General features: G+C 42.8%; 3 protein-coding genes across 6 annotated transcripts; 1 reads left to right on the top strand and 2 right to left on the bottom strand.

Annotated features, from left to right (window-relative positions):
- The first annotated feature begins 3,028 nt into the window (after nucleotides 1-3,028).
- Nucleotides 3,029-20,094, top strand: LOC119551984 (synaptic vesicular amine transporter). Of its 4 annotated transcripts, XM_037861704.1 has the most exons (9): nucleotides 3,030-3,293; nucleotides 4,138-4,331; nucleotides 7,635-8,124; nucleotides 16,773-16,943; nucleotides 17,007-17,142; nucleotides 17,777-17,835; nucleotides 17,895-18,490; nucleotides 18,668-18,985; nucleotides 19,386-20,094. In XM_037861704.1, the coding sequence occupies exons 3-9, from the start codon at nucleotides 7,656-7,658 to the stop codon at nucleotides 19,455-19,457; spliced, it is 1,821 nt and encodes a 606-aa protein (XP_037717632.1). In that variant the 5' UTR covers nucleotides 3,030-3,293; nucleotides 4,138-4,331; nucleotides 7,635-7,655; the 3' UTR covers nucleotides 19,458-20,094. The 4 variants fall into 4 exon arrangements, with proteins under 4 accessions (XP_037717629.1, XP_037717632.1, XP_037717631.1 ...); XM_037861701.1 differs by lacking the exon at nucleotides 19,386-20,094 and having other exon boundaries at nucleotides 3,029-3,293; nucleotides 18,668-19,298; XM_037861703.1 differs by lacking the exons at nucleotides 3,030-3,293; nucleotides 4,138-4,331; nucleotides 19,386-20,094 and adding exons at nucleotides 6,110-6,333; nucleotides 6,402-6,497 and having other exon boundaries at nucleotides 18,668-19,165.
- LOC119551987 lies at nucleotides 8,629-10,729 on the bottom strand. The gene has a single exon (XM_037861708.1). It carries the CDS (start codon nucleotides 10,592-10,594, stop codon nucleotides 10,172-10,174), a length of 423 nt encoding a protein of 140 aa, XP_037717636.1. The 5' UTR covers nucleotides 10,595-10,729; the 3' UTR covers nucleotides 8,629-10,171.
- LOC119551986 lies at nucleotides 12,451-14,967 on the bottom strand. The gene is made up of 2 exons (XM_037861707.1): nucleotides 14,684-14,967; nucleotides 12,451-14,186 (listed from the first exon to the last, which is right to left on the bottom strand). The coding sequence occupies exons 1-2, from the start codon at nucleotides 14,823-14,825 to the stop codon at nucleotides 13,204-13,206; spliced, it is 1,125 nt and encodes a 374-aa protein (XP_037717635.1). The 5' UTR covers nucleotides 14,826-14,967; the 3' UTR covers nucleotides 12,451-13,203.
- Nucleotides 20,095-20,224: the final 130 nt, after the last annotated feature.

Below are 20,224 nucleotides of genomic sequence, written 5' to 3'. Positions count from 1 at the left end.
GTGATGCGGATCAAGAATATATTTACATTAAAGGGTCGGAAACCCGTCCCTCTATCTGTGACATGCTTTCCAACGAGTCAGTATACCCTTTCACTCTAATAGTAACGGGTATAAAAATATACCTCTTTTAAGTAAGATCAATAATATCATCCAAATCGAATGCATAGAACGTGCATGAAACGGAAAGCGGAAACTTGCGTATATATATTTTTAACATGTACTTTATACCGTAACTTAAGTAATTTAATAATGCGAAACATTTCCTCTTAAGTCAAAGTCCCTTCAAATCGTCGGCCAGCCATTCACTTTCACTGGCTGGGAGTGAAAAACCCCTTCAGCATAGTCAGCGTCATTTCATTTAGCCGCAATATAAAAGCGCAATAATAAATTCAAAATATTTGCGGAATTTCCTAATGAAGTCGGGCTCATTCTCCGATAAGACAAATGCCAGGCGGAAAAGGCGAACACAACTATGCCGAAGCAGGAGCCAAAGCAGCTCCAGAAGCTGCTGAAGATGATGTGGCACGTGTTGATATTCCAATTGAATGCCACCAAATATGCGACACCCCACAGGACTCGGCGAATCGTTCCCAGCGCCTGGGGAAATGGAAAATATCTCCACCACAGGCACACTCACACGGGTCGGGTGACATTTGAACTTTGACTGGGGGATACTGGCACTCGTCCTTTTAAATATATCTCACAAATGCTAATGACAGCTCAAGCTCGAGGATTGTGTGTAGCATTTCAAACAAAAGGAAATTAAACATTTGCGGCCGAATGGGTTTTCCGGTTTCTATTTTTCCCTCAGCTTTTTTCGATTGTGATAAAAACTTGACCACAGCGCCAGAGATTTCCATCGGAATGACCCGCATCAGTTTGCGAGCCACTTTGTCATCGATTTAACCCCCAGCATATAAAGTTAAGCTGTCATATGTGGCAAATTCAATTCGTCAGGCCCGAAAATCAAAATGGGCCTTTTAAGTCCCATTTCAGTACTCTCGCAAAAGCATTCCTGCATTTATTGTATTATTTAATGCCATCAGTCCTGGTCGATTTCTAGTCCATTAACTTTGAAGTTATTTTGGCGTCGCCACTTTAACACTTCAATGGAACTCTCCACCTTTTTATGGCTCCATTGTAGTTGTTGCCGCCAATGCTTTTTTCACCGATTTTCAATCGAAGAGTTTTACACAAAGCATGTGTTTGAAATCGATTTGTGGCGTTCTTTCTTGTTGGTTTAGGTTTTCTTTTTAAGTCCAGGGAAATTTATTCGTTTTCAAAAAACAACTAGAACTTGATTCACTTAAGGATAAACTCAATGATATTCTAAAGCATATACAAAACAGTAGTAATAATAATCCTTTAAAAATAAAATGACCAATAGTTTTACAAGACGTTAAATTTATAAATCCTTAAACCAGCATATAACAGAGCTGGGTTCTTATAATTAATTTATCACATTCATGTACATAAATTAAAATTAAATTAAATTATACAAGTTGGTCAAGTTTTCTCCAGGTTCTTAAGATTCTTTAAGATTGGCTTCTTGATATACCAAGGTCATCCCCTGCCCATTTTTGATCGGTTAATGTGTTTCTGTTCCAATATGTTTATCGCCATCCACTCTTCACGTTTTAATTCGTTTTGTTGAGAATGCCAGGTTTAACATCTCCACTTCTGTATGCAAATTCGAGACCCTAGACGTGATCACAAAGCTCCAGCAACATCGTTAATGCCTATAAATATTTCTGGGCCCGTCCTCCGACTTCGGTATCTGCCTCTTTCCCAATCTTCGATTCAGTCGCGTGTCGTTTTCCAATCGCAGCGGTCTTTGTATCTCGCATCCGTATCTTTATCTGACTTTGGTCTTTGTCGCGTGTCTTATCCGGCTGGCTGCATAAATTTACAACCGATTAAATGGATTAATTTGAAAAGGCCCATGAGTAAGTGGAAAATTTCAGGTTCACCTCGAAAATCCATCAGGTGGTTTCAGTGTACGTACACACAAACCGTCTGCCGGCTACGGAATTCCAGCGGAAATTGGTTAAATCAGTGCAACAACACGTTTGAGTTAACGTTTACCCTCAGGCCAATGTCCTGGGGGATACGCAACACACCTGTTACACCTGACTAACAAGAAAACCTAAAATGTGACCTCGTTATGCCAAACATATAGAAAGTAATGGAGAAATGTGACTTAAAGATGTCGTTACAATCTTTCTTATTTTACATGTGAAACATGTAATAGTGTATCGGCTTTTCAAAGGTTTAAACTTATCTTACTATATAAGTTATTATTGACCCCTATATTTTGTATTTTGTTTAGTTAATGTAAATAGACTTACGATTTCTGGCTTTTAACAACAAGTATGATTTCATAAAAGCAGTCCTTTAAAAATACAGCATGAGTTTGACGGAGTTTTAGATGTTCTTAGAAAGATGTATAGGTACTTTACTAATCATTTCGCTTCGCTTTAAGAAGAGTTTGAAAATTTGACTTTTGACAAACGCGAATCCCATTAAAGATGTCCCTTCTTGTCCCCAAAAATTGAGTTGCCACTTAGGAGGCGAAAATCAATTAGGCATAATATGCGTGTGCCGCCCTCTCGGTCTCTATCTATAAGGCAGGCAACCCCAAAACGCGTTGCATACTCACAGGCGTAGCGAAAATAAAATCAAACTGTGGAAACCCCAACGCACATCTACACACAGAGCCCAAACACAATGAAGGCAATTGAGCAGAATCATTGCCGTTGGCAGTTTCCATCAATATGCAGGGGCAGGAAAGTGGGGGAAATTCTGGCAGAAGGAGTGCTGGAAAGTGGGGGGTGGGCCAAAACGGATAACCGGAGTGGGAGTGTGCTGCAACAGGCAGCAGACAACAAGTGGCAGCGCTGCCAGCGCCGCTGCCTCCCGTCCTCCTGGCCTTCTCCGCTCCTCGGGCACTTGCCACCAGGACATCCTCATCCTGGGCGCAGTCGTCCGCCGTCGACGTCGTGCGCCGCTGGCCAGCGCATCTCCGTTCAGTGCGAGATGAGATCTCGTGGCTGATGGACGTGCCCGTTTCCCACGCTCGCAGTGCAGCCTCAGCACCAGAAAAACACTTGTGGCACTCACTCGCTGTCAGTCGCCGTTCTAGCTCTAGTTTAGTTTGGTTTAAGCAACAAAATCACTTTCGAAAATTCCAACAAATGTGTGTCTACAAACGTGTTTAGATCCCACAACGTTCCAGCACCGAGCAACGGACAACATTTTCCAAAAATATGTGAAAGTTTCAAACATTTAAGGGTGTAAGTTCAGAAAATATGTTAACCAGTGTTTTTCAATTTTAAGTTGATAAGTATTATACCTATCGTATGTTATTATAAAGGCTGATTTCAGTGGCTACAGCAGTTTGTCTAATTTTGATAAATTATTAAATATTTGTTTATAAGTTCCTGAAACCGAAATTCATTTGTTTATCTTCGCCCAAGTCTCCCCTCGTTGCAAGTAACTCAAATCAATCAAAACTCAATCGAAATTTGCATTTTAAAGCGGCAACAACTGAATGTTTATTTATACCCACATGTATTTATTTGTAAATCGATTTGAATCGGGCCTGGCAGGCACACAATTTTTTTTGCTCGGTTTGACAACCGCCAACATGCTGAAAAAAAGAAGTCAAATAAAAGTATTAACAAATATTGATGTAAATACCCTTTACTTATCTTTGTTTGCCCTGGACAAATAGCCTGGATATTGAATAATAAATCCGCACACATTTTTACTTACATTTACTGTTGATAGTAGGTGCTTATTCCAACAAGTTTAGCTTGTCTTTACAAAGTTGACAAGTTTAGTAGAATGGAAATAGGTATTACCAACGTTATTATTTAAGAACTCTTATTTCTTATTTAACATGCCAAGATCTTTGATAATTCCTACATTTCCATGTCTTTTCTTGGCCAACGACCTTGCCGCAAGCCCACTGAAGAGCAAACAATTCCTCAAAGGAAAACCACTTGAGTGCCATCAGAAAACACAAAATCCACAAGTGGCCACTGTCAGCAGAAATCGTTGTGCCACCGGAGACTTTTCCGTTTCCCTTTAAGCTCCTTTATTCAACTGACTTCATTCTTTTCCATTCTCCCACAGGAATACTCCAACAACGTACAACCTCACCCGCCAAAATCCGGCCACAGCAACTACCTGACAACATAAACTGTAAAATCGCAATAGACTTTTTGAGCACAACAGACCAAAATCCACCCCATCCGCCCACCTAAGCCGTAACTCCGCATAAATTCCCTGGAAGAAGCTAAACAAGTCGCATATACAAATTTACTCAGGTAGGTGGACAAAAGTGTAGAAAAACGGATGTTACAACACAAACTTATGTTGATATGCCTAGGTTTTTTTTAAATCTTTATATTTATAAGATTTGATATGCTCTCTTACTGTTGTTGACTAAAATAATGTTTTTTTTTTATCAGAATAATTTTGAACAAAAAAAAAACATTTATCTTAATTCTGAATATGGGTTCTATAAATTTAAAACAAACATATACCTTTAGGCAGTATGTTTTCAAGACCGTAGTCTTCAAACAAAGTTTTCAAGAGACTAACTTATGTATGAAATTGCAAAGAAAATATTAAACTTGGTTTCGAAAATCCTCACTTTTTAATATAAATGTATGTTTTTTAAGCTTATTTAAAGTATTTTAGGCAAGTTCAGCTCTTGACGATCGCTCGGATCTGTGTTCTCTAATCCACTTAGGCACGTTTCACTCCTCCATTGCATAGCCCCATTGTTCAAGCGCTTCTAGTTTTTTATGGATGATTGCTTGCTGGCATCGATTTAAGCTAATTAGTTTAAAGGGGCCTCATTTACACGCCCCAGCTATATATCTGATGGAACGGCAACGCTATCGTTTTGCAATTAAAAATGCAATTATAAGTAGTAAAAAATATCATCGGCTGCAGCTTCGGGCGTCTGTGCAAATTTGTACAATAATAAAATGTAAAAAGCAGGCTTGAAGGGCTTTCAATTCCTGGTTGATTATATAGGAAAACCAGTTTATGGCCTCGTGTAAACTGGGGCCTCTGGGGCCTCTTCGTCTTCAATGTCAAGCTCAAGTCCAATGCTAGCCAGGCATGAGCTTCATTTTAATTAATAAAAATCTGAAAAATGAGCACAATTTAAATAAAGTTGCGTGTCGATGCTCAGAAGTGGCTGGAAGAGGCAACAAGCCGCTAAATTTTTGACCGTCGCCAGTTGAAAATCTTGTGCAATTAACACAAGCTCCAGCAGCAACAACAATTAAACTAAAAGCAACGACAAACAGCAATCAAAATAAATATCTGAGGGAACATAAATAATGAATTTAACAATCGCATTCGTCACATCGCATCGCACATGCAGCTCAAAATCATTTTAGCCAGGCATACTCTATACTCTAACTTAAGGCTGCAATTAGAGTTTATGAACTTAGTTTTACATATTTGAAATAAATTAATTTTAAAGCATTACTAACAACAAAAGAACCAATCTTATCATCATTTAAAAGATCATTTTTAAAAAAACCTCATACGTACCTTTTTATTCCAATAACACATTATAGTTTTAATTGAATTTAGGTTAGTTGCAAACTTGAACCTGAAAAGCTTTCTTGAAAGAGTATTTAAAATTCCCTCTCGTCAACATCTTTTTTATTCCAGTACTAATAAAAGCATAGAACACAACACGCGACAATAATGCATTTCAGAATTGTTTTTGAAATGCAATTGAATTAAATGCGGACTTAATCAATTCGAAATAAGAGGGGCTGACTTTAGGCTCTGTATAGTTAAACTTGAAAACTCAACGCATTAGCATAATTTGAAATCAAAAACTGGCGCTTTTGTTTGATTCGATTTCCCACGCCCATAAACCGAAATTGCATGCCAATTGATAATTAATATTTATTAAAATGTATTTTACACACTTTTCATTGTGCATTCATTTGAAATGCAAAGATGTCTGAGTTCTCTTCGCGGCGATCACTTTGTATACTAACTAAGCAAATCTTTCTCACTTGCGCAAAAATTAATTCGTTTAATAAGCCTCAGGCGACACGCTAGGGTTTTTAGTTCGAGCTCAGAGCGCCGACTTGTCGGTAGAATCCGCGGAATGAACGATCCACCCCGAAAAAGTTTTAAAAGTGAACTTATTGTGGCAAAGAAAGTGCAACCCGAATGAGAGGATCAGCACTTCCTGAACGCAAATCGAATCGCCTTGGCTTCTGATTCACTGGGACACAGTCCGCGGCTAATTGGGATTTCTGTGCGCGTATCCGACGGCTTTCAGCGATCGTAAGCCACTCAAATATCGGTCTTTATAGCAGAGTTCTATAAATACCCACGGCCTGGTGGCAATTCAGGTTCATTAGTGCAAGTGATATTCTGGAGGAAAGGTTATCGTGCTATTTGTGTGGCCCGCAATCTCTAGATCATTCCATTAAGGGAAAGGCAGCCAGGTAAATTTAATCGTAATACTGACGCCTATTATAACGTTTTAAAAACAATATACAATTAAATTACACCTCAAGGAAATGCCAACTTTTAATTTCCTTTTTGGAAATGACAAGGAAAGAGTCTTATTCTAAGACCCACAGCTATAAGTATTTTATTTCTGGTATTTTAAAATTGTTTAAAATATATATGATAGCCATAATCCAGAGAAACAACCTACTTCATAGTTTACCAATCATGCTATCAACAATCTTCCCATGGATATTAGTATACAAAGTAGTATAAGTACTATAAAGTATAATATAATTAATTGTGAAACGGCTGTGCAAATGTAGATGCTAATTAAAACGATGCCGTTTTGGGGTAGTACTGTAACTAATGCAACAGCTTTGTAGTCCAGCAGTTAATTCTAGTTGATTTAATCAATTAGAATGACAAAATTTGCTGCTGTTTGTCACGCCCCCAAACGTGATGCAGTAGTTTGCATTTTCAGCAGCTTCCTCGTTTATTTATCAGATACTTCCATTTGTCATTCAGTGACAACACTTTGTCTCTGCAAAGACGTCATAAACAATCAATTGCCCGCCGGGACAGGCATCAATTGCCGTCTCAATTGCGAAATAAATTGGAAGCATTATGCAAAGGCTTTTGGCGGAAGACTTGATTCATCTTAGCCTTCAATTAGGAGACCTTTTTGCTAATAGCAGTGGGTTAATTCGATTGTGCAACCAAAAACTTAAGGAGGTCTGCGTTTTGGCTCCTTTTCGTGGGTCTTTCAAAACGAATTATGCAGGCAAATTCAATTTGCGCCCTGCGCTAGGCAACAGAAAATGTTCCAATGACAAATGTTGCGCATACGCCCCGTGTATTTGGTGCTGGGGTGGCAGGCAATTAAATAAATATTTAAATTGCGTATGATTCAATTAGAGCCGTGTAGCCGTGTGAAAGATACTTTTCAATTCCGAGCCCAAGACTTGTAATTCACTTTTAATTAGCGAAAATCATTGGGGCATAAAGCGAGCGTGGGATCTCGATTTGGAATGGGAATGGAATGGGAATGGGAATAGAATGGGTATGGGAAAGCTGCTTACTCCTGATTTGATTACATTTTAAAAAGACAATCGGCTTACTGCCTTCCGTAGCAACCAGCGGCTAGCGACGCAATGCAATCATCGACCGATGCGGGCAATGGTGGACCAAGAAAACACACGCAGAGCACAGCGCCCCAGAAGCAGCCGGAGATTAGCGAGACCACCTCCTTCACCATAAGCGCCACGAACAGCCAGCCGCAGCCGAGTCCCGGTGGACCCGCCAGCAGCACCCCCAGCAAAAATCCCTTCAAGCAGCAGTTGGACAGCAATCAGCAGAATGGCAACATGGACCAGGACTGCGGCATCCTGGGCGTCGGCAAGCAGCCGCCGGCTCCGCCCCCGCCCACCTACCAGTCGCAGGCCTACGGAGGACGACAGGCTCCGCCGCCAGCGGATCAGTACCGCGAGGAGGATCCACGCGCTGCCGGGACCTGGTCCGCCGCCAAGTCCTGGATGGTCAGCTGGCGGGGCTCCAACCGCCTGGTCCTCGTCATCGTGGCCATAGCCCTGCTCCTGGACAACATGCTGCTGACCACAGTGGGTGAGTGTTTGCCATTGAGTCCCTCGCATAAATCTTTTCCCCAGTGGCCGTTGGCCATTAGCATTTCATGAGCATTTATCTCCCGGGGCTGGTTATCCTTGCCAGTCAATCGCCTGGAAATTGTCCATTTCCTCAGAGAGTGGAAGAAGTGGTGCCATAAAATCACCACAGAGCGGCACTTAAGCTAATGAACGCCTTCCTGTCAATGCGAATGGTCTTTGTCAGTTCATCAATTCTCAAGGTACAGACGGCTGAGGTTCTTTGGCATTAACATGGGTTGTTAGATACTTAACAGAGAACTAGCACGGATGCGAAGGAAAACGTATATTGTTAATGTTGGGATTCATTTACATAGATAAAGTAGTAAGGGGTGGAGGTTTTTTCTGTAACTTTAGAAATAAATATTTTATTTCTCTTATAACAAGTAAAATTGCACAAACTTAACATATCGTTAAAAATCACAATATAACAAACTGCGACTTTTTAATTGTGTTCTTTTTTGTAAGTCCCTTGTAACGTAGTCCTAGTTTAAGTTGCTTTACCAAAGCACTACCAAATGGAAAAGCAACCAGCTACTAATTAATCTGGATCAACTAAGGACAGAGATTTCGATGGGCAGCATTCCACATGATATCTCTGATCGATCAGGGCTTAGTGCAGCCTTAATTTATGCGGCACACCCGGCAATTAAATCAAATACCAGCCAACAACTAATCAATGCCCAAGGGCCCTGCTTAGTCATTAACAAGCTGCGATGACCAGTGGACCAGACTGAGTTGGGCAGCTCCAAGTGCCGAGCCGTCGACAGTCAATTAAATAGACACGCACTGGAAACCCTCCTGCAGTTGACACTAAAACCCCACCAGGGAAGGAAAGGCGAAATCTCTCTGGGGGTGGATGTGTCCAGGCCAAGTGCTTATGTCAAGTGTCTGGCCAAACACATGGACATCGAGTGGGCGTCCTCCGGTCCTCCAGCCTGACAAACACAGCCGGGCAAAGGAAAAAGCCAAAAAAAGAGGAGCGAGATTTTTCTTTGTGCTAAGCGTTCATGAATTTAAATCAACAAGTTGGGCAAAAACCAACGGAAATAGCCGAGCCACTCGAGCAACTTGTTGAGAGAGCACGGAAGTGAAAGTCAAAGGAAAAGTGGAAAAACTATTAGCTCCGCAGAGGAGTTTCCCTGCTGACAGGATAGAGGAAGGGGCTGGGCTTTTAGCGTTTGACTGGCGGCATTTCCACTTAAGTGCTTTCTCGTTTCGCGCTCAAGGTGCTGGAGCGAAAATTGCCGCAAATACATTTGATTATTACATTTGATCTCTGGCCTCGCACCCCCTATTTTTCACACTCCCCCTGTTCTATTTTTCTCGCATAATATCCCCATAAATTAGATTTACCCGGGAGCCTGTGGAGATTTATATGGGCCATGGCCTTATCCGTTTGACTCGACACCAAATTGAATATGCAATAAGCCTTTGTTTTATTGAAGAAGATTGAATAATAGTAGCTTAAATAGGGTTCACTTTGATCCGGGAATACGTTCATATCCTTAGCCGATAAAAAGGGAATTTTACATTGACGTCGGTTGAACTGTGCTAATAGATTGTTTTAGTGCAGGACGAATCGGGGGTGCTAAATAAATAGTCGATTTCAGAGATTGCTTGACTTAGACGTTAGTAATACTCATTAAAGCTATACTGAAAATCGTTTTTCAGAAGACCCGGATTTCGTATTTGGTTCTTCACTGAATGATTACAATTTTATTGTTTTTACTTCAAAGAAACAGAAACAAAAAATGAAACAACTTTAAATCTTAAGATTTGGTGTCCTTCACCCTTTAAAAAACATAAGGTTTTTATAAAAATGGAGCAAAGTAGCACAGGTAAAACCGAAATTTGAATGCAAAATCACCTGATGAGACGTTTTGATTGTATATTTTGGAACCCGGGGACTTCCTTTAATCCTATCTTAGCCTAAAAATGTCAAAATTGCCTTTCAACCTTACGGACATCACAATGAATGAGTAAGCTTAATCCTTGGGACTCCGAAGCTACTTTCCCTGGGCTTGCTGGTCGAGGGAGGCCACGTCCACCGTCTCCAGCTTCTCCAGACAGACGCCTGGCCGCCTGGTGGGCGTGGTGGCCAGGGAACGGGTCTTCAGCCCACTTCCGCTTCCGCTGCCGCCCGTTGCCGGCGGCAGGAGCTGATCGAATCCGCCGGATCCATCCTTGGAGAGCGAGGCGCTGCGCGAGAAGGGGAAGTAGGCGTTCAGCTGGCGCTCCAGCACGTCCTTGTTGATGCTCGTCTCCCAGATTTGCTTCTGGATGATGCCGCTGTAGCGGGCCTCGAAGCTCTGCTGGTGGCGCAGCAGATCCGCCGCCCCGGATCGTCCGCCCCTGGGTCGCTCCCGCTCGCCGGGAGTGGGCGTGGCCGGCTTGAGGGGACTGCCCAGGGAGTCCTCGTCGGTGGACATGCCACTAATGGCCGGAAAATCAACGTGCGTCGTGGAAAACTTTGCTCGTTAGATGGCTGGCAGTCGGAAAAGAAGAACGCCAACCGCCGGGAGAACCTGCCGCGTCCGCTGCAGAAACGCGAATAAGTCACGGCAGGCGGAACGGCTTGTCTATAAGTCCGTTTAGGCTGTTATGTGTGCAACCCAAGTACACCCAGTATTGTTGCGCATTTTCTTTCGCTGGGCCAAACGGGAAAAGTCAAACGTCAGGCGGCCCAAAGTTTTTGCCTCCAAAAGTAATTGCTCCCCCTTTTGTCTTTTGGCTTGCCTTGAAGTCAGAAGGTTTTCCCCGTTTTCCGTTGGCTGTGGACTTGGTTATGGAGACGGGGGGCCGTGGTCGCCACCCAACCAGACCCATTTAGACAAAGGTCACAATCGTGCGGCTTTTTCGGTGTCGTTTCGCTGTCATGCCAGACGCAATGACTCATTGAGCCTTGCGCTTATCCCCCACCATCTATATCTATTGCGGTGTATCTTCCAAATGCACAAGAAACAAATTTCAAAACTCTGATATTATATCATTAAATTGGAGATCTAAAATATTTTTTTTGGATTTTTAAATAAGTTGTAAGTCCAAATGAAACATACCATTAGTTACTAGTTTATTTACCCGAATTTTACCTAAAGTTAAAATATAGTTTAACAATACTTGCAGTTTTTCATGTTGTGATCAGTAAATAGAACGCGAATTCTTTGGGATCACATTATCGAGTGCTGGCTTTTTTAAAAATTATTCTATAAATTAGATTGGATCATGTCCTGCTCTATACATCATTACCTTTATAAATGATACTTTCAAATTGATCATTTGGCTTATCGGTTGGAGCTCCATTTTCCATATTTTTTCTCTCATACTGGCAATCGCCCCTCCAACCTGTACCCGTGTATCGTTGGTGATATTGAAAACGAATCTAAATTCCGACGCGTCAGTCATAAAATAATACGATGACGACGACAACGACAACTTGCCACGTGTGGCAGGCGGATAGTTTAGATTTGGGTGTTGCTTGCATGACGCTTGATGGATATCCAAGGAATCTCCTTCGCAACGGTTGACAGTTGTTAGCCCATTAGACTGATGGATATGTAATGTCCATAATTATTTTACGACCGCGTACGATTTGTCTGTCGTACGCCCCATAAAATAGTTGGCAAGGCAAATATCCATAGATAGTTAATATAAATCAGGTTTAATAAAAATCTGAATCTTGTATATCGATATCTTTAATATTTTTCTTTTTCGTTTACATTTTTTATGGAAGTGTACAATTAAAAAGTTTCTATCGGGTTTTTAACGTCACATTGTTTTCAAGAATCGTTTATTTTATTTACTCCGTTTTATTAAATAATGCTTCTTTCCGTTCCCAACTTGGATTCTCCACATTCTGCGCAAAATTACCACATTCATTAGGGCAAAACTTTAACTTTAACTTTATTCCATTGTTAAACATGCAATATTTCCACAATTACATTGATTACGCTCCTTTCACTTGGGAACCACCGGATTCACCACCCCCACCAGCAAAAAATGCAAAAATCAACAATGAAGAAGTCAGAACTGAAATCAAAACAAAAGAAAATGGGCGTGGCACATGCCGCCGACTTTTCGGGGTAATCCAAAAATAAACCTTCCAAATTCGATAAAAAAAACAAACAAAAGAAACTTTCAATGGCAACGGAACAAAAACGAAAATCAATAAAACCAAGAAAAGATTGTACGATATTAATAAGCAGTCCCTCGAAGCACATGAAATACCCTTACATTCTTTGACCACAAAGAATTTTAAAAGGTCAACGGCTTTATGGATATTATTTATTAGTTCAACTATATCTGTCACCCTCCTCTTGGCTTTGTAGATTTTCGTACACTTCTTGTTAGTACTCCAAGCATTATTTCTATAGTAAACCTAAGATTTTTAAGAGAGTCCCAAATTCGAAAATGTAATTCTTCGTTTATTTAGTTTTTCTCTTTTTGATTTTGGTATACACATTAATATAACTAATTTCCCCTTTCTTTTTTCTGTGTTCTATACAACATACTATAGAACCACTACAGTGGCTTAGTTTTCTTTGGAACTTATAAATAAAACCCAGGTTGCCTTACAAGGAAAACGAAAAGTTTTTCTTTTGGGTAAGGAACAGGATGAGCAATAGTTATCCAAATTAACCGCATTAACCACGTGAATGTCACTGAACTTTTGTTGTACGAAGGAATGGGAAAACACGTTTGTAAAGGCTTCATGTAGTAAAAACCTAAAAACCTTTTAATTTATTTTGCCGATCAGGAAATTTAAGATAATTATAATTTAAAGTTGTGCAAAAATTGATTCTACGGGCTAAATACAAAGAAACGTTCAAAAATTCAAATAGTAAAACTCGTTTTAAGTAAACTCCATTACAAATCTTGAAAGATTAGATAAACTTAACTGCAAATCTTGAAAGATTAGATAAACTCCATTGCAAATCTTGAAAGATTGGATGTGTTTTCCTATGTATTCCTATTCCTATGTATTTTATTGTTCACCATTAGAGCCTGAATGAGTTTACTCAGTACAGTGTACTGCAACCGACTACAGCTGGCACAGCTCACTGAAGGTGGTGCTCAGGGCATCCTCGCCAGAACCTCCGATGCCACTGCCCGTCGTGGAACCCGCTGCCAGCAGACCCTTCTTGGGCAGACTGGGCATGAAGATGTGCAGCTGTTTCCGGCTGTCCGAGGCGGCGGATGTCCCGACTCCCCGCCCACTGAGCGGCGGCGTGCGGCTCTCCTCCGGCAGAGGCGACGCAGTGGCTCCACTGTACAGGCGGGCCGAGGCCAGCTGACCCGCCAATCTTCTCGTGGTGCTGGCACTGCTGCTCAGGGTGCAGAGGTCGATGTTGCGGGCGGGTCTATTGAGACGCACGGGCACGCCCTCCTTGTTGAAGATAATGGTTATGGGCTTGGCATTGGAGGCGGATGGGGAGGAGTTGGTGACCTGCTGGGCGGCGGGCGGCGGCTTGGCACTCGGCTTCCTGGCCACCGATCTCTGGTGATTCGCTGCCGCCGCTGCCACCCGCTTGAGACTCATGCTGCGATGGTGGTTTCGCTGCATCCTCTGGGCAGACCTGGCCAACTGGGCACTACTGGTCGCCGGTGGAGAGGGCACTTTGTCCTTTACTATATCCGTGCGTCCTGCCAGGTCCAGCCAATGGAGCACCCTTTCGGCCAGACGCTCCTCGGGATTGTTGGACGTGGTGGCCAGCGTGCTGGTTGCATCCTGTAGAGAACTGCGCCGCGACTGATGGTCCACATGGTGGTCTAGGTTATAGGTTCGCCCGCGACTCAGCAGCCATGCCCGGCGCTTCGACTGGCGGCTGTTGTGCCGCTGCTCTGCCCGATGACCTCCACCCGTCGAGGGGGCGGGGCCAGGCCGCCCACCCACAGTGGGCATCGATTGTTGCTGCTGCAGCGTCAGTTTGGTGGCGTCCAGCAGGAGGTATTCGTCCAGGTACTCCACACTCTCCTGCGGGGACTGCTCAAAGAAATCCCAGGATTGCGTCTGCGTGTAGTTGCCTTAAATCAAAGTTATCATTATTACTATTTTTAATTTTCTTCAACACAAGTATAATGGAAACCTATTCGTATTTTGGTCTAGAACAAAATGTCCCCATATTACTTATATACTCAGAATACTTATTTATTTTATCCGCTGACAATAAATATTTGGGTTTTTAGAAACAATTTTGGTAGCTCATTGCTTTAAAACCAGGTTGAAATACACTTTACTTTTAAATTGAAGTCTTCATTAGCAGTAATTACATTCAATGTAATGTAAGTATGTATTTCCAAAAAATTATACTATCTTATTGTGATGGTAATTACAATTTTTGTTTTGTTACTAGAATGATAACACTTCGCAATACAGCTTGACGTCTTAACTTTTTATGAAAAATAATTCATTATCCATATTCAATTATGGGTATAATTTTCCCAAGAGCCTGACTTAAGATTTCATTTTCTAAAAAACCCGATTAAAATGGAGTGCTTGTGGAGTGGAGTGGAGTGCTTACCCCTCGACCTTGTCTTCTGGCGCTTCCAGCGCTGCCTCTGTCGCGGCTCGTAGTCGAGGATGAAGTGGCGTCTGCCGATCGTCTCCTGCCACACGGAGCGCACAAACAGCGGCCTGCTGGCCGACTCCCAAATGGGTCGCATTTCCTCCCGCTCCTCCCCGGATTCTATGGCTAATTAAATCCTGTGCATATTAATCGGGTAAACAAAAGCGTATTCCAGCGTTTCTGGTTCGGGTGCTGAGCAGTCCTCTTCCTCGTCGCCGGCGGATGACTGGTTGCTTCGCCAGTTGACGCCTCACTGCCGCTTCTGTTTGGCTTGACGACGACGCCAGTGTCGCCCGGCATGTCGAATCGATGTATCTGGGTGACCTGCGGACGCCACAGGGCTGGGGAAAGAAACTGCCACTACACTCAAAGCTAGAAAATATTTGAAAGCCCCTAAAAAATAAAACATATCGTAGATCGAAATTTTTTCATAGGTTTCAAGGAGGGACCATAAACAAACGTTATTTGTGATTTATATTTTAAGCGGCCTAATGGGAACTTAATTTGTTTTTTAACCAATTATGCTGATTTGTATACACCTGTTAGTTAAGCATAACTATAGTGTTATTTGCTTTCCAAAATTGTTGATAGTTTTATGTACTTTATGGACAAAAGTAAAAATTACGTATTTTTGACGTATAAAATCAGAACTCGCAGTGGGACTATTCAAAAAAAATTTACAAATAAAACCTATTTACGGTCCATGGCTTAATCACCATTTGAGTCAGAAACGTCTTTTGATTTTTTGAAAGCATTAAACAGATTGGTTGTTTAAGTATTTGACGAAACAAATATCCAAACCCCTCTAAAACAACCAAATCCCTTCATCAACATTCCCGCAGCCCTGAATCAGCGATAGCCAATGTTTGTTTGTCTAGCTGCCCGAGTCACTTCCTTTTGGCATTGCGGTTTAAGTGTCTTCGACACGCGAAATGCAACCGAAGCGACTGAGTGACTTCCCCCGACCCACTATCGCAACCCCATGGCGCCCCAAACATCCTATTTCCTCCTCCTAACCCGTAACATCCTACGCCACCCACCTCCCGACCCCAGCTGCACGTGCTTTTCCGGAATTATAATTTTTATGTCAAAGGCTCGGGAGACAGTTTAATGAGTTGTTGGGGCTGTCAGGCTGGGTATGACTAGGCATTAAGTTTGCTCTTTAATCGCCAAGTGGTTAACCCCAATTAGGTAGATGTTGCCGAATTTGCATACATTTCCAGTTGCATGTCATTTGGGAGCTGGGGCAGGTCGAGAAACGGCATGTTGGTCCACATGGACGACATGTGTGACAGCTGAATGGGATTTCAGGTCAGGGGAGACTTCCACTTTCGCTGAACTTTGGCACGAGGCGGCACGGGCGAGTACGAGAGCTTGAAGCTAGACTATCTATCAACTAGCCCTAACCCCATCGAGCATGAATGGCCCTCATTAAAGCCCCAACCAGGCAGGCCATACATATATGGTTTTGGGCTGTCAGTACGATAACCACGAGTAACTGGCTGCACAAGCAAACAAATTACCCCAACAATACTTCAAACTACGCTCGGCACTCACTCAATTGAAAGTCCCGCCCCCCACCTGAAGGCCCGACCTCTGACCCGGCCTAGCACTTTGGCAGGAAATGCAATTACAGTGGCCCGGAGTTCTCGAGTTCTCCGGGTGTTGATAATAAATATAAACAGAGTCGAAGCATGCAATAAACAAATTGAATTTGCCCGGCGGAGGAGGTTTCGGGCCAAGTTGCATGTGGCTTTCCGCTAGACATCGGAGAGTCCATTAAAAGCATCGTTGCAAACGCGGCGTATGCGTAATTTTCCTCCCAACCTCCTCTCCTTGGGTTGCAACTCAATTAGAATCGCCGGGGGGGAGGTGGCAATCTCTGCCAGCGGCAAGGCAATTACAAAACTTTCTGGGGCCTGGAGAACGCAATTACCAAGCGGCGGCCTGGTGAAAATTGCCCCAAGGCCCAAGAGCGTTTAGGTTAATTGTGAGCAAACTCTTTTTGTTTCAATCAAATTATAAGCCCCCTTCCTTCGTTTAGTGCCCATCATACCCGAGTTCCTGTACGACATACGACATCCTGATGCGCCGCTCGACAGCTTTCCACGCACCCCGCTGTCCTCCATTGTGCCACCGCTCCCGACGCCGTGCCCCTGCAACAAGGATGGCAGCGAGGCGGCCCCGCCCGAGATCACCACGATTAGTCCGGAGGGTAAGTGAGTCCCGCCCGCTAATTGGCCACCAGTCTGCAGCCCAAGTCCTTGACAATCCACAGAGAACGAGACCTACTACCGGGAGCTGGAGCGCCACAACGAGCTGGTGGGCGAGACCGTCGAGGTGGGACTCCTGTTCGCCTCCAAGGCGTTTGTTCAGCTGCTGGTTAACCCAATTGTAGGACCCCTGACTCACCGGTAAGTTCAAAGGTCGAGAAAGCAGAATAGGCCTGCCCCACAAACAGGAACTACATCCCCACAAAATTATTTACATTTACATGTATTTTGATCCCTAACGATGCGTACTAAAGCGGATTTACCTACAATAAAATATTGTTTTCTAGGAAGTTTATTTTGCATCAACTGTATTTTAATGCAATGCCCAATTTTTGATATTTTTTGTGTTATTAAACTTTCTTTCATGATTTTAATACAACTTAACTTACAACTTAAAAAAGAAAATTCACATTAGCAACCGCGAACTCTTCAGAGAAGAATAGAAAAATTTCAGCGGATACAATTTTTACATTTTTTTTCTACATTTAAGGTTGTAAAGGTGGCTAAATTAAATTTCTTATCTCTATAACTAATATAAATAATCAGTATAATGGTTAAAACCGAAATTATTCGAGCCATCTCGGATTGCATGGGACCATATTCCCCCTAACAAAAGAGATTCGTGTTCATATTTCTTAGTTAGATCCCAGTTGTGATTCATACAGAGCTCTATTTTATATTGAAAATTTTAATTTTAAACTTTTCCATTTAATTAAAAAAGTTCAATTCTAAAAAATAATAATTTATTTCCTTTAATACATTTATCCTTGTTCAGCATTGGCTACAGCATTCCCATGTTCGCAGGCTTCGTGATAATGTTTCTTTCAACGATCAGTAAGTTCCTATGAGTACTCTCCCCTAGCAATGGGTGTTGATCCATTCTACTTGTTTAGTTTTCGCCTTTGGCCGCTCTTACCTGGTTCTGTTTGTGGCGAGGGCTCTGCAGGGCATTGGATCATCTTGCTCCTCGGTTTCTGGAATGGGTATGCTGGCTGATCGGTTCACGGACGACAAGGAGCGTGGAAATGCCATGGGAATAGCGCTAGGCGGTCTGGCCTTGGGCGTGCTTATAGGTCCTCCCTTTGGCGGGGTGATGTACGAGTTCGTGGGCAAGTCGGCTCCGTTCCTGATCCTGGCTGCTCTAGCCCTGGGCGATGGCCTGCTGCAGTTGTTCATGCTGCAGCCCTCGATCCAGAAGGCCGAAACGGAACCACCCTCGCTGAAGAGCCTCATCAGCGATCCCTACATCCTGATTGCCGCTGGTGCTATCACGTTCGCCAACATGGGAATCGCCATGCTGGAGCCCTCGCTGCCGCTTTGGATGGTGGACAACATGGGCGCCACCCGCTGGGAGCAGGGCGTGGCATTCCTGCCGGCCTCCATTAGCTACCTAATTGGCACCAATCTCTTCGGACCGCTGGGACACAAAATTGGACGTTGGTTCGCCGCCTGCTTGGGCCTGATCATCATCGGAGGATGCTTGATTTTCGTAAGTGGGCAAACCAATTTCATTAATATTTATAAAATAAAATAATAAGGCTTTTAATGTTACTAAATATAAAAGATTATAAAAAGTGTTGAGTTACTTACAAAGCTCAAGAATTCGCGTTACATCGTTTTGGAGAACGCTTAAATAAGTTGTAATATTGGTCTTACCTATTTACAGATACCTATGGCCACCTCGATCACCCACCTGATTATACCAAACGCCGGCCTGGGCTTCGCCATCGGAATGGTGGACTCCTCGATGATGCCGGAGCTGGGCTATCTGGTGGACATCCGGCATTCCGCCGTGTACGGCAGTGTTTACGCCCTGGGCGATGTGGCCTTCTGCGTGGGCTTCGCCGTGGGCCCCGCGTTGTCCGGATCGCTGGTGAAGAGCATCGGATTCAAGTGGATGCTGTTCGGAATCGCCATCCTGTGCTTCATGTACGCCCCCCTGCTGACGCTGCTGAAGAATCCGCCGACGAGCGACGAGAAGAAGGTACGTATGGCCAGGGAGGCGGCTGAAGCTGCCGCCGCCGCGGCTGCCGCTTCAGGGGAATCCTCTGGAATCCCCCAGCTGACCGCATCCTGCCCTGCCATCATGCATGGTACCTCCATTCCCGACCCGAATCCCGAGGCGGGCAGGACGAATGAGGCCTACGAGAGCGAGAGGCTTTGAGTGTCCATACAATTGCTTAGCTTTAGTCGGCATTAAGTTGTTAATTTTTCGTATTATTAGTAATTTCCCATAGTTTCTAGCCTTAAGTTCTGCTTAATTTCTTTGTAATAAAAATGTTTAGTTTTTATTTAAAGCCTGAGTTTCATTTTGCATGTTTTGCATACATCTAAGAATAACACTTGACTAACCCATATTTTTTTCAATTTCCCTGTGATTCCAGTCTTTGATCTATGGTCGCGATCGGGCCCAGGTACGTTACGTCACCTATCAGAACTACGAAGAAGACGAATAAGCAAACGATTTAACTCCAACGCAATGTTGCCAAAAGTGCAACCAAAAATCCCAAAAAAAAAGAACGGTAATAAAATCTTAAAAAAAAGATCAAAGGGACAGAAAGTAACCATAACCACAACCAACAATATCAGAAATATCATATGAATTTTCAAATGAAATCGTTATTCTTGTTCAATGTTTTACACAAGTTGCACTATAGTATTTATATATATACCAATGATCACATCCATAAGTTACCTCCCCCAAAAGTTTGGCACACGTTAAAGTCAAACTCTCAAATATCACAAATAGTAGTATAGACGAAAGAGAAGGTTGAGTGAAAATAGGCTCTGCGATGAGCTGGATGTTCGATGTAACGGGTAAGAGATTGTTTTGAGTAGGAAAGAAAAAGTAAGGATCCTAAGAACCCTACTACATATTGGAGGCAATTTAGTGACCAAAGGTTTGGAAACTATCTTTTTTTGGTAGTACAATTTGCGCATCGAAAACAACAGATGTAGGTGTACGAAGAGCTTAATGAGCTTGTAAGAGTCTTTCCTTGAAAGACTCTACTCCCAGCAAGGAAGGTTTAATTGCCGATCCAATAAGCAGGCGCCCGCAATTGCATTGATTTAATGGGGAATCCAAAGGAGTGCGATATTTGTTGAAAATTCCATACCTTACTGTTTAATTTGGAATACTCTTCGGATTTTGTTGGGTTAGGAACATTTAAAAGTCAAATACCTGCGATGAAACCAACTAATCTCACATTCTTTCTATTGAAAA

This window comes from Drosophila subpulchrella, chromosome 2R (genome assembly GCF_014743375.2).
Source record: "Drosophila subpulchrella strain 33 F10 #4 breed RU33 chromosome 2R, RU_Dsub_v1.1 Primary Assembly, whole genome shotgun sequence".
NCBI classification, from domain to species: Eukaryota; Metazoa; Arthropoda; class Insecta; order Diptera; family Drosophilidae; genus Drosophila; species Drosophila subpulchrella.
This window is presented reverse-complemented; position numbering and strand designations above follow the sequence as displayed.